General features: G+C 44.0%; 1 protein-coding gene across 1 annotated transcript in view; it reads right to left on the reverse strand.

Moving 5' to 3' along the window:
• Positions 1 to 13,910, reverse strand: part of LOC311247664 (voltage-gated delayed rectifier potassium channel KCNH8-like) — a gene marked incomplete at both ends in the record, with an annotated part of 57,292 nt that extends 43,382 nt beyond the window's left edge. The window contains one exon of the mRNA XM_084338678.1: positions 13,880 to 13,910. Coding sequence (XP_084194804.1) covers positions 13,880 to 13,910 — 31 coding nt within the window. The remainder of the gene's footprint in view (positions 1 to 13,879) is intronic.
• Positions 13,911 to 14,609: the final 699 nt, after the last annotated feature.

The following is a 14,609-nucleotide window of genomic DNA, read 5'->3' on the forward strand; positions in this document are numbered from 1 at the left end:
CGTGGGACTGGAGGAAGAGAGAGAGAGAGAGAGGAGAGAGAGAGAGAGAGAGAGAGGAGAGAGAGAGAGAGAGAGAGAGAGAGAGAGAGAGAGAGAGAGAGAGAGAGAGAGAGAGAGAGAGAGAGAGAGAGAGAGAGAGAGAGAGAAGAGAGAGAGAGAGAGAGAGAGAGAGAGAGAGAGAGAGAGAGAGAGAGAAGAGAGAGAGAGAGAGAGAGAGAGAGAGAGAGAGGAGAGAGAGAGAGAGAGAGAGAGAGGCAAACAATAGAATGCCAGAGAGACACAGATTCATGTGTCAACAACTCATTGTAAACATACAATGTGTACCGTGTTCAAATTTAAACTAGTTTCTCTTTCTTTTTTTATATCCACTTTTTCTCCCATTTTCTATTTTTCTCCCATCCCAATTTCGTATCGTCCAATTCAACCCTCCCCTATCTCGAATGCTGTTTCATGCCTCCCACAAGCCGGCTGTAATGTGGACGAAGCCATACATTGCACAAGTCCCCTCCGGTACTCAAGGTAGCAGCCATCGCATCTTTTCACCTGCACAGCGCGATCTTTCAGCGTCAGGGGTCTGCGCTTTGGAGGGACGCCGCCCCCGTCGCTTCCTAATTTTACTGCGCAGGCGCACCAACCGACCTGTAGGAGTCGCTGTCCACAATGTCCGATCCCCACCCATCAGTTTCCCACCCCTAATACTGCCAAATATATTAGTACGAACGACCAGCCAAACTGAAAGCAATGTGGAGAGCTGGGCTCGAACCCAGCGTCTCCAGCATTGGTGGTGAGCGCCTTGCCCACTGCACCACCTAGCCGCCCAACTAGTTTCTCTTTCAAGCCTTCAACTCAACTGTAACCTGAACATATGGTGTGAAAATAAAGTGCTTCTATTATGCTTGAGACCAATTCTCTACCGCATGTAAGCAGTCTGTTTAATAAATAATTGCCAAGTCTTCCAAACCAGCCTCTGCGGTAACTGGCACGATCGTGAAGTTGTCCCTGAAAAAGTAAACTCAAGAGCAAGAGCGGCCGCCAGGTAATCGGAAGGTTCCCGGTTCGATTCAACTCCTCCCGGCAGCGCGTCAAAGTGTCCTCGAGCAAGACACTTAAAGGAACACGCCAACTTTTTGGGAACCTACTTCCAGTGAATGACGCTAAGCTAGCTGTGTGGGTCTTCCTACTCCTACTGCATGCACAGAAGAAGAGGGGAGGACCCTCTTTGCGCCGCCCCTGTGCCTCAAATAGATCCGCTATCAGCTCTATCTTTAATCTTTCAAAATGTTCAGTTGCTATCGCTATCAGCTCTATCTTTAATTTTTCTAAATGTTCAGTTGTTATTGCATGCACTCATCTGTGTTTCACTACACACATGAGTGCATGCTTACCAACTGTCAGTCTGCAACACTACTATCACCGACTTCTAAGAAGGGAGATCCCCCTTTAATGGCCCTCCTAAGGTTTCTCTCCTCCACACTGCCTGTGGTGCATTTCTTCCTATTGTTAGGTTTTAGTGAGTTTTTCCTTACCTTCGCGTGGGGTATGTCTGGGAGTGTTTGCATTCATTCATTTATTTTGCATTTATTTTAAATTGGTTGGACCTTATGGTGTTCTTGTTTTGTTCTTGACTTATTGTTATGTTTCTTCTTGACTTGTTTAAAGAAGACGTGTCCGGCCCATGCGGACATTAACGTGTTGTCGGGCCTTACAAATACATTTGATTTGATTTGATTTGATTTGGTGTGGCAGGTCTTGGAAGTTGTACAAAATTGCATACCTTTCACCTTGGCATGTTTCTCGTCTTCTTCTTTTCTTCTCTTTTTATACTGGATGGCCGGATGGCTTTTGCCTCTTCATAGTTCTCTAACGTTAGTCTTTCTTTCCTCAATGCTCAATTCTATAAACACTTGACCGATACCCATCAATGCACAGCGCTCTAGCATGTTCTGACTGTGAACACCTAAAGCTGAGGCTCAGACCGACCGACCGTTTTAGATTTTTAGGCAACCGCCTATATCGCCTGTAGGAAGCTCCGCCCTCACACACCTTATTGTCTAATGTAACCAGGTCTTTACTGCCCTCCTCAAAGGGATTCCCATTGCTCAGCAACACCTCCATCAGGTCTTTGGCATGGTGTTGACATTGGTGCTGAGATGCAGATCCTTTCTTGTGATGAGGACGTTCCTCACAATCATCGTTTGTTCTTCACAATCAACTGTTGTTTACAGTTCTCATATCTAACTCTAGTTCTCCACATATTTATTGTCTCATTGTGTGAAATATCATATAAGATATGCTCCAATCATGTTTATTTTATTTGTATTCAATTACTCATTCATGAAAACCTAGGTACAGGCACCAACATCACCATTCTAGGTTTAATAGAATAAAAGTTATGAAGCGTAATTCGAAATAAATACAGAAATTGCAGCCATCTTTGATTTTTGCCATACCAGAATATTCAAAACATCAATATTTGAACTCCAGTTGATTCCTCACACAGTATTAACTTAAAATAGCAATACAACATTATATTACACAGCAATTGTGTGAACATTAAGAAGTTTTTAAAGAATTCATGATTTCGATTGTGGCCATTTTGGATACGTTTTTATAAAATTCAACTGGTTCCTTGACACTCAAGCCAAAATTGTTCTATAGATCCTTATCTTCAAATTAGAAGTGGAAACTAAACTTTCGCATATACATTTTAAATGACTGAGTGTCCAGGCACCCCACTATCAGAAATGTGTGTGGTTTTCTGGCCAGCAGGAGATGTGCATCTCTGGCAGCTTATGGTCAGTGGAATTGTTTGTCAAATAGTGTTGAACTTGAGTGTTACACCCTGAGTGCATAGTAAAATAGACATATTAGCATGGTAGGTAGTAGTATACGGATAGTAACATAGTACATAGTAGTAAGGTACTAGTAAAAGACAGTTATTTATATATATATTATATTGTAGAAATCATCGGAATTGAGAAACGCACAATTTCTATCAGTTTACAACACAAAGCCGTGTCATTTATTTCGCAGTAGCACAAGTGACAGCTGTCAGAATTATGCCGTGCTAGCTTCTGACAGCTCGTAGTTCAAGTTCAAGTTCAAGTTCTTTAATAGTTGTCATACAGAAGTACAGAATACTTTCATACAAAATGCTTCTTACTGTTACGCTCCAGAGACTGTGCTAGACAAGATAGTATCAAATGACATAATAAGCATGTAATTTAGAAGAAGAAAAATGAGGTCAGTGTTCGGTATAGACATATGTACAATGTTCTGAGTTACCATATAATATACAATACTATGCAGTGTACTAATGTACAGTACTATCTAGTGCAAAGCAGAAATGGGATGAGGTACAATTTTAGGTACAATTTACAGTAAGGTGTACGAGTTGTAGTGCAATCCTTCATCAATAAATATAAAGTGTGGGGAGTGGGTGCTACAGTGTGTTTGTTTAAAGTGGGTGTGTGCTATAAAGTGTGTGGAGTGGGTGCTACAGTGTGTTTGTTTAAAGTGAGTGTGTGCGTGTGGATGTGTGTGCTATGTGCGTTTGGTGGTTGTTGTTGTGTAGTGTTCATTCATTGTTCGTTTAGCAGCCTGATGGCCTGGGGATAGAAGCTTCTTCTGAGTCTTTCTGTGCTCGCCTTGAGACTCCGGTATCGCTTGCCTGACCGCAGCAGTTCAAAGAGGCAGTTGTTCGGGTGACTGGAGTCTTTAATGATTCTCTTAGCCTTGCCCGTGCAACGCTTGTTGTAAATGTTCTGGAGGGTGGGGAGCCCCCCTCCAATTGTGCGTTCGGCTGAACGTGTCACTCTTTGTAGTCTGCTTCGGTCTTGTGCAGTGCTATTCCCAAACCAGGAGGTGATGTTGCCGGTCAAGATGCTCCCTATTGTACATGAGTAGAAGTTCTTAAGGATCTTCTGACTGACTTGGAACTTCCTTAGGCGCCTGAGGAAGTAGAGGCGTTGTCGTGCCTTCTTCACAACACTGTCAATGTGTGTGGTCCATGTCAAGTCCTCGGATATGTAGGCTCCGAGGTACTTAAAGCTGTTGACTCTCTCGACCGGTGCCCCGTCGATGCTGAGGGGGCTGTAGTCCTTGACCCCCGACCTCCTGAAGTCCACAATCATCTCCTTTGTTTTGCTGACGTTCAGGGAGAGGCTGTTTTCCTGGCACCATCCCGCCAGGACCTTGACCTCTTCCAGGTAGGCCCTCTCGTCGTTGGCAGAGATCAGGCCCACCACCACTGTCGTCAGCAAATTTGATGATTGTATTGCTACTCCGCTGAGCCACACAGTCGTGTGTGTACAGGGAGTAGAGGAGGGGACTCAGAACACAGCCCTCGGGGGCCCCTATGTTGAGGGTGATGGATGAGGAGGTGCAGTTGCCTGCTCTCACCACCTGGGGTCTGCCAGTCAGGAAGTCCAAGACCCACTGGCAGAGGTCATAGCCCAAGCCCAGGTCCCTGAGCTTGGCTATGAGTATGGAGGGGACTATGGTATTGAATGCCGAGCTGTAGTCGATGAATAGCATTCTCACATAGTTCCCCTGCCTCTTGTCCAGGTGTGATGCTGCTGTGTGCAGCACATGGGCTATGGCGTCCTCCGTGGACCTGTTGGGGCGGTATGCAAATTGCAGGGGGTCCATGTTGATGGGGAGGGAGGAGCAGATGTAGCCCTTTACTAGCTTCTCAAAGCACTTCATGGCTATGGAGGTGAGAGCTACAGGGCGGTAGTCGTTGAGGCAAGCAGGCTTGAATTTTTTGGGTACAGGGATAATAGTGGACTTCTTCAGGCAGGTGGGGATGACAGCCTGTTCTAAGGACAGGTTAAATATGTCAGTGAATACTGGGGCCAGTTGGTCGGCACAGACTTTTAGGACGCGGCCGGGGATGCCGTCCGGACCTGCTGCCTTCCTGATATTCACTTTTTTAAAGGTCCGCCTCACCTCATGCTCTGTTACCCTGAACACTGCGCCTCCATCAGCAGCCGACCCCCCCCCCCCCCCCATTGCCGTGGCTTGTGAGCTGGTGTTGTTATTACCAGCATCAAACCTCGCATAGAAGGTATTGAGGTCATTTGTAATCAAACATGTATCAATGAAACCCCACACAGGGCGTCTCCTCTCAGCCCAACCCAAAACCAACCTCCTTAAAGTGACAGTGCCCCATCAACACATCAAAACAATACCATGGGGAATTATGTCTCTATAGAACCCACTACAATATAAATATTATATGTATTAAGAAGGTTATTTATTTATTTGCATTTCAGATATAGATTGAAGAGGTGTGTTTCTATATGGGTGACATGTCCCCATACACAGGGCATACGAGGGCATTCGCATGCAGTCACCAGCTCTCCACCCAATCCAATTCCTATATGGGAGATTTCCCACGACCTGTTAAGACAGCACTCTCTTACGCCACCATCGCCAAAACACCAAAAGAGCATCAAATCACTGACCTCTAGGACCATCATTCAGGTCATAGTACCAGTTAGATTAGATTACATTGAAATGTATTGTCATCATACAGCATAAGTACATTACAATGAAAATAAGTGGGGCATCCAACCCGAGTGCAAATTTAACAGTAAAGTGCAATAGTAATATTAATATAGTGATTAAGCTGGGTATAAGCAGTGATGGGCAAGCTACTTGGAAAATGTAGCAAGCTACACTACAAGTTACTCTCGATTAAATATAGCTCAACTACAATGGAAGCTATCCCCAGAGAAATGTAGCAAGCTACACTACAAGAACACGTCAAAAATAGCTAGCTACATCGGCACTACTTTTTTTTTTTTTTTTACTTCGTGACCAAGTTTCCACCAAACAAATAGGCAGGAAAAAAAATTCTCAGTTTGATTATTTATTATAAAACTGAAACAAGCCCTCGGTCTGGCTTTTTGTGTCATCCTTTTAACATGAACTTGTATTACACACTTCTTCAATATCTGAATTGTTTTACTTCATTTTACTAGTATTATGCTACCATGTATATACTACTACCAACTATGCTAATATGTCTATACTACTACAGTATGTACTCAGAGTATAACACTCAAGCTTGACACTGACAAACAATACTACTTATCCTTGGCCGCTAGATATGTACCACTACTGACTTGTTGTACACAATTTGTAAGTTGCTTTGAATGAAAGTGTCAGCTAAATGACCAAATGTATTTAAATATGTAACTCACAAAACATTCCATGGCCCCAAAATCATGTGGGGACCGCCCCTGGGGGTCCTGTCCCACAGGTTGAGAACCACTGCTTTTCCCTCTTTTTTCTTTTCTCCACCCCAATAATATTGTTCATTTTCTGCCTACAGTGAAACATCATGATAGCAGCTATCTTAGTTAAAGCTGTTGACAAAGTGTACTGACTTGTGTGCTGTTTGGGAACAATTGATTTTCATCAGCTCACCTGAATGACGTGTCTTCAAGTTAGTGCTGGCGTTTTTTCAGTCAAACTCATAAATGTGTCCCAGATAGGGCCATGGAGAGTCATTGTTGTTATTGACATCATCATCTTCATCAATGCCATCGAACCCCTCTGCCATTTCGCGCAGATTGGTTCTTGTTCATGTAATCCGTTAAATTGCATTCATTCAATACGTATGTGTTTTGATTTTCACTTCCTGCTTTGCGGCTGGAGTCCCGCCCTATCCTGCCTCTGATTGGCCTACCCATAACGTTTTGGCCTACCATACCCAATCGTGAGTCGTCACTCATATCTAAACAAACCAACCAATCATAGTGGGTTTTTTACGGGGTGTTTTTTTTCTCCTCGCAGATATTCTAGTCTAGACTGTTTCTCTCGAAAGTAGCGTGTAACGTTTCTCGTCGCTACATTACTACTTCGTTCTATAAATAGCTCCGCTACAGAGACCGCTACCCTGGTTAAAAAGTAGCGAGCTACCAGCACGCTACTGAGAATTGTAGTTAAGCTATGTAGCTTTGCTACTTGTAGCAAGCTACTGCCCATCACTGGGTATAAGATATATACATTTGTTCTACTGAGTATAATGCGAATCACATGTATGAGTTGTAATATATTTTAATGTTTCAAAAATGTTCTTATGTACCCCAGTTGCTATTGCATGCACATATTTGTGTTTTATTACACGTATATGTACATACATACCAACTATTTGCCTGTTTTATTCTCCACCCATCCATAGCAACACTATTATCACCGACATCCAAGAAGGGGGATCCCCCCTTGAACGGCCCTTCTAAGGTTTCTCTCCTCCACATCGCCTGTGGTGCTTTTTTCCTATTGCTAGGTTTTTCCTTACCTTCGCTGGGGTATGTCTGGGAGTGTTGCATTTATTTATTTTACATTTATTTTGGATTTCATGGTGGGTTTTTTGTTCTTGATTTATTGGGATGTTTCTTCTTGAATAGTTTAAAGAAGACTTGTCCGGCCCATGGGGACATTAACTTGTGATTTCGGGCTTTACAATTTGATTTGATTTAATATGCATTTATATGTCCAGTGATACAGGTATACTATGGTCAGGCACTCTACTACTGGCCCCTTAGCAGCTAACACTGGAGCGGTTAAAGCTGAGGTGCCTTGCTCAAGGGCACAGTGAGCAGGCACGTGCACACATAGGGGTACACAAACTAAAAACCGATATTACATTACATTACACAAACTAAAAACCGATATTGTCTGAATTACTAGAAGAAAGAAATGCACCACCTTTGGCTGATAGTAATTTATTAATTTCTTAGGATTTCTTTTGGTCTAATAAATGTGTAAGGTTCTTAGATGGATCTCCTGCTGCCTCCTCCTCTTCCTCCTCCTCTTCCTCCTCCTCCTCATCCTCCTCCTCCTGCTCCTCCTCCTCCTCATCCTGCTCCTCTTCCTCCTCCTCCTCCACGGGGAGCAGCGTACTGGCTCATGTTAGGCAGGCCATGCATTATGCAGCAGCTTAGGCCACCTCCTAATCCTCCTCCTGCTGCTGCTCCTCCTCCCCCTCCTCCTCCTCCTGCTCCTCCTCTTCCTCCTCCTGCTCCTCCTCCTCCTCCTCCCGCTCCTGCTCCTCCTCCTCCTGCTCCTCCTCCTCCTCCTCCTCCTGCTCCTCCTCCCCCTCCTCCTCCTGCTGCTGCTCCTCCTCACCCTCCTCCTCCTGCTCCTGCTCCTGCTCCCCCTCCTCCTCCTAATCCTCCTCCTCCTCCTGCTCTTCCTCCTCTTCCTCCTCTTCCTCCTCCTCCTCCTCCTGCTCCTGCTCCTCCTCCTCCTCCTCCACGGGGAGCAGCGTACTGGCTCATGTTAAATGGCAGGCCATGCATTATGCAGCAGCTTAGGCCTTTGCGCTGGGTCTTCATGTCCTCGGCTACAGTCCACTTGTCGCTGCTCTGGTCATAGCGCTCCACGTTGGAGAGGGTGGTGGAGTCAATGCCTCCGACCACGAAGAGCAGGTCGTCCAGCACCGCGATGCCAAAGCTGCGGCGGGGGGTGAGCATGGCGGGCAGGGCGCTCCAGTAGTCAGTCAAGGGGCTGTAGGCCTCCGCGCTACGCAGGTTGCCTCCACTGTCAAACCCTCCCACCTGAGGACAGGACACATGAGAGGAATGTTTTAGTGTGTGGCTCAGGCAGGCAGACACTGTATTAATCCATTTAGGGAAATGAGGGCATCACAGCAGCATTGCAAGTCAAATGATACATATCTATAAAAATATCTAGTATAAAGCATTTGTCTCCGTGTGCACCTACCGCATAGACATGTCCTCCGTATGCAGCGACTCCCAGTCCCCAACGCCTGCTGCTCATGGGGGCGATCAGAGTCCACTGGTCGGTGTCTGGGCTGTAGCACTCAGCTGTGAGCAGATACTCCCCGCTGTTGAAGCCACCACAGATGTAAACCTGTAATAAGAAAGAATATTCTAATTTAGTTTATATATTCCATTTGATTTCATTCTACTTTAATTGTCTTTTAATCTTGATGCACCAAAGGACCCAGACACATCTTTTGTATGTGCAAGCTTACTTATATAAATAAATAAAGACATTTATGATTTCTGATCTAACGTTCCTTGTGTCCCTCAGTTCCACCCACCTTGCCCTGGAGGGCTGCTGCCCCGGCGCCGCTCCTGCGCTCCAGCATGGGTGAGATCACTGTCCACTGGTTGGTTTCAGGCTTGTAGCGCTCGGCGGTGTTCAGTACGCGTCCGTCCCACCCTCCCATGGCGTAGATACAGCCGTCCAACACGCCCACGCTGACGTAACAGCGGTGTGAGTGCATGGGAGCCGCCTGCAGCCAGCTGCGAGTGACGGGGTTGAACCTGCGCACACTGCTGAGACGCTGCCCTCCGCCGTCCAAGCCACCGACGCAGTAGACCAGACCGTGGAGATAAGCGGTGCCGTGGTCGGCCCGGGGACTCTCCCCCTCAACGCTCACGTCCATCCATCCACCGGCTCGATTATTGTAAGCCTCCATGGTCAGGATGCCGCCACCGCATCTTCCGATGGCCAATAGGACCTCCTGGGGCCGGCGTGGGCGGGTCAGGGGGTTTGGGAGCCTGTCGGAGCCAGGGGGGTTCAGGACGCTGAGGATGAGGGCCCTGCAGTCGTGGCTGTCCCTCACCACAGGGTTGTTCTGGACGTTGCTCCTGAAGTAGTCAGGCCTCATCAAGCCCATGCGAACCTGGGAAGAGACAAGCAGACAGGGGGTACAACTTAGACATCGGTTGTAGATGGTTTCTGTTGCTAGCGAACAGTTTGGACCCACATGTTTGAGAACCACTGTACTAGGGAACCTAGTGTTGTTTTAATGTAATGCACAGTAATACAATTATTTTTTTTTAATTTTTATAAATGTTTTTCTTTTCTTTTCTTTTCATACATAAAACAGAACATAACAGTACAATAATAATAATAATAATAATAATAATAATAATAATAATAATAATAATAATAATAATAATAATAATAATAATAATAATAATAATAATAATAATAACAATGACAACAGGGAGGACAACAATAATAACAGTAACATGAATCATAATGACCTTGACAAGAGACAGACAAACAAGAAAAAGTAAAATAATAAAAATAAAATAAAAAATAAATGTGGCTCAGGCACTAGCAACCATGTTTGTGTATCCGTAATACAATTAGTTACCTTGGGCAGCAGCAAAGGGATGTGTGTTTTACGCTCCTCACGGGAGTGGTCGATCCAACGGAGGACGGCCTCGAACACCGTCTCCTCGCTCTTCACGTTCAGGTCATCCCTCTCGATGATGTCCACCAGTTGCTGCAGGGACAGCTCCACAAACTCCTGTGAGACGTGCAACATCTCCTCAAAGTGGCACACGATGCAGAGATGGGCCTTGCGCCTCAGGTCAGGGCAGCAGTAGATGTCCGTGAACCTCCAGATACCGACACAGTTTTCCAGAGACAGCTGGCCCTCTAGGAAGTCAGAGCACGCTCGTACTATGCCAGTGACGCGAAGCTGGTCTGCAGCCACCAGAAGCTCTTCCACGTTCTCTGCTGTCACCGGCACAAAGCGTGTGTAGGAATACTCTATGATGAGCTGCATCATACCCGGGGACACCCCAGGGATAGTGTAGACGAGTTGCTCTGAGTTGCTCCAGCGAGTGAAGAGGGCTCTGTGGGACGCAGAGTATAGAGATATCTGATGAGTAAACAGTAAGCAACATTCTGTCCTGTGTAGTAATTAAGGCTGACCCCTATTAGTCGAATAGTCGACTAATCGGTCGAAAGGAGCCGTAGTCGACTGCCAACCTCTTAGAAGCGTGGCGAACGCTAATGGCATGCATACCAGAGGCCAACTGCCTAAGAAAACAGGCACAGAGGCACTGAAAGAGGATTTCACCCATCTAATGAACACACTAGACTAGACAAATATCAAGATACCAATTGCATGCTTTTGCAGAGGACAACAAGCCTTCAGTCGACTCCTTCAGACATTAAGCACCCCCCACAGCCCAAATGGAATGATAAAAAAATATATATATATATATTATACTTTTATTTTATTTTTTGTCGACTAATAGTCGACTAATGGCAAATGTTGGCCAATCATAGTCTACTATCCAAATCCTTAGTCGGGGACAGCCCTAGTAGTAATATATTTTCACTGTAGAAGTATAGGGTCTTAGCACAGTAGAAGTATAGTATCTGTTTACAGTAGAAGTACAGTATATTATCTGTTTACAGTAGAAGTGCAGTATATTATCTTTTTACAGTAGAAATACAGTATAGTATATTTTTACAGTAGACACACAGTATATTATCTGTTTACAGTAGAAGTACAGTACAGTATCTGTTTACAGTAGAAGTACAGTATCTGTTTACAGTAGACATACAGTATAGTATATTTTTACATTCGAAGTACAGTATAGTATCTGTTTACAGTAGAAGTACAGTGTAATATCTGTTTACAGTAGAAGTACAGTATAGTATCTGTTTAAAGTAGAAGTACAGTATATTATCTTTTTACAGTAGAAGTACAGTATAGTATATTTTTACAGTAGACATACAGTATAGTATCTGTTTACAGTAGAAGTATAGTATCTGTTTACAGTAAAAGTACAGTATGGTATCTGTTTACAGTAAAAGTACAGTATGGTATCTGTTTACTAACCAAGCTAACCTGAACCAAGCTAACCTGAACCAAGCTAAACGTACCTGAAATAGTCACTGCAGTCACACAGGAGGGCCTTGTGGGCATTCAACTCAGTGCTGTTGACTTTAATAACCACATCACAGAACCTTCCCTCCAGAGGCAGTTCATTAGGGATTGTACAGGACATTGTTTCCTTTACCATGTGGGGATTTTAAATTGTATCTACAAAATATATTCAAGCTTACAGACAACTAGCCGGAAACAACAAGTGAGATCTTCACTTGTCTTCTGAGATCTGATATCTTCTTCTTCTTCTTCTTCTTTAGGATTTCCGGCAGTGTAGACGCATCGTGGCATATTACTGCCCTCCGCAATTCTTTTGATGGTCTCTTCTTCTTCTTCTTCTTCTTTCTTCTTTTGAATTTCCCGCAGGCGTATTTCTTCCCTCCTCAGTTCTTATACTACACTAGTGTTGTGCCATAGTTAGGCCTCTGGTAAACCATCTTTTGATTGTTTACCCTCTTCTTCTTCTCATCTTCAACACACACTTTCTCCTTCTTCTCTGCTCCTCTTGCCTGTCCAATACTAATAAATACACTAACGCTATATCCTCTGGTACAACTCTGAATGACATCATACTCTGACGTCACAAATGTTCTAGAATGTTTGATTATGACATCATACTGTGACATCACAAATGTTCTAGAATGTTTGATTATGACATCATACTGTGACATCCAGTTATTATTAACAGCGTTACTAACAGCGTTAGTTTTTTCAGTAACGAGTAATCTCGTATTTAATGTTGCCCAGTTGTGGCCTGTTGAGGGGCAATATACATATAAAAAGTTCCAAAACATCTATTGTGTTTGTATTTGTATGATCCACTATATAAACATAGTAATTATAATATTTACATACATGGCATTTGATTGGAGGCTAGTCTCACTTTGTCCCACAGCAACATTAAAATAGTTTAGATTTGTGTATGTTGTTTATGTAAAACATTTACTTGAAAGTAACGCAATAGTTACTTTCTGAAGTAACTAGTTACTTTTATAATTTGTAACTGAGTAAGTAATTTAGTTACTTTTTGGAAGAAGTAACTAGTAACGGTAACTAGTTACTTTTTAAAAGTAACTTGCCCAACACTGGTGACATCACAACGGAACATGTTTGAGTTGCATTTGAATAATTTAAATAATATGTTGACATTAAAAAATAACAAATAAAATGATAAAAAAACTACATAAAACAATGATACAAATTATAATAAAATATTTAAGTAACATTTATAGAAATAAAGAAAAATAAGACGATGAAATAAAGATAATAATTCATTTAAAAGCTATTTTAAAAAGGTACGTTTTGAGCAGTGCCAACCATGTCTGCTGTCCTAACAGACTTGGGGTCTGTAGGGTAAGCACTTATTCCCTCCGCCCTGAACATTTATGGAGATGTATGGGCCTTTTAAGTCAGTGATAAAAGTGTCTTTCAAGGATAAGTGAGCTCCTGCACTGATTATTATAGTTCAATATTCAATATTTGATCACCAAAACCCCCCCAAAAGCATAAAAAGGCCCATCCCCGCCCAAAAATGGCCCCCAAACATAGCACAGGCCCAGTGCCCTTTTCAGCCTTTTGAGCACCTGCCCCTCTAAAGTCCTGTGCACGTCCCTGCTGGGCAGGTAAACTCACACTGTGTACTTTCTGCTGGGCAGGTAAACTCACTCTGTGTGTACTTTCTACTGGGCAGGTAAACTCACTCTGTGTGTACTTTCTACTGGGCAGGTAAACTCACTCTGTGTGTACTTTCTACTGGGCAGGTAAACTCACTCTGTGTGTACTTTCTACTGGGCAGGTAAACTCACTCTTGCTAATTTGTCTAAACGTCCAATCCCCACCCAACGGCTTTCTCACCCTCTAACACTGCCAATTGTGTTAGTATGACGGCCGGCCAAGCCGGTAGCAACGCCGAGAGCTGGGCTCGAACCAGCATCTCCTGCGTTAGTGGCGAGCGCCTTGCCCACTGCGCCACTCAGCCGCACCCGAACTCTGTATTTTTAAGGGTACCCACCGAATTACGACGGTACTACCGAGTACTGATTCATGTTAGATCAATCGGTGCCACATTCCGATACCTAAGACCCGCCCAGTTTGAAAATAATCAGAATTTCAATGATGCGCAATTGTCATTTCATAATAGACACAGACCAGCACGGACCTTAAATCACACGCAATTGTCATTTCATAATAGACGCAGACCAGCGTGAGCAATGTCCAATGTTTCTAACATGCTTTGCATCCTCGCCATTAGTGTATGTCCACATTAGCCGTTAGCCGCTAACTAAGCTAAGTTAACTAACGTTAGCCTCTAACCCTGGAAATTCTCACAGCGGAGTGACTCCACGACACCAGTACCATTAGTGAGGAAAGGGTGGTTGGGTGTTATATTGACGAGTCTTGACAACAGAGGTTAAAAGATAACTTCACATTTATTGGCTGTTCATTTATATATATATATCGCTTTATGATCACGCTGCAGGTTACAACTCTGTGTGTTGACTTCCTAGTGTGACATCACTCACTACGGCATCCAAGAGGCTCAAACTCAAACCTAATGCATCCCTCTCCTCTCTCTCTCTCTCTCTCTCTCTCTCTCTCTCTCTCTCTCTCTCTCTCTCTCTCTCTCTCTCTCTCTCTCTCTCCTCTCTCTCCTCTCTCGCTCTCTCGCTCTCTCGCTCTCTCTCTCTCTCTCTCTCTCCTCTCTCTCCTCTCTCTCCTCTCGCTCTCTGTCTCTCTCTCTCCTCTCCTCTCTCTCCTGTCTCTCCTCTCTCTCTCTCTCTCTCTCTCTCTCTCTCCTCTCTCTCCTCTCTCAATTAAATTCAATTAAATTCAAATGGGCTTTATTGACATGGGAAACATACGTTTACATTGCCAAAGCCAAACAAAACAAAACAATCAAACAGAGAAAACAAAAGAAATCAGTACATTA

The sequence above is a fragment of the Notolepis coatsorum genome (assembly GCF_963971535.1).
Source record: "Notolepis coatsorum genome assembly, contig: SCAFFOLD_119, whole genome shotgun sequence".
NCBI classification, from domain to species: domain Eukaryota; kingdom Metazoa; phylum Chordata; class Actinopteri; order Aulopiformes; family Paralepididae; genus Notolepis; species Notolepis coatsorum.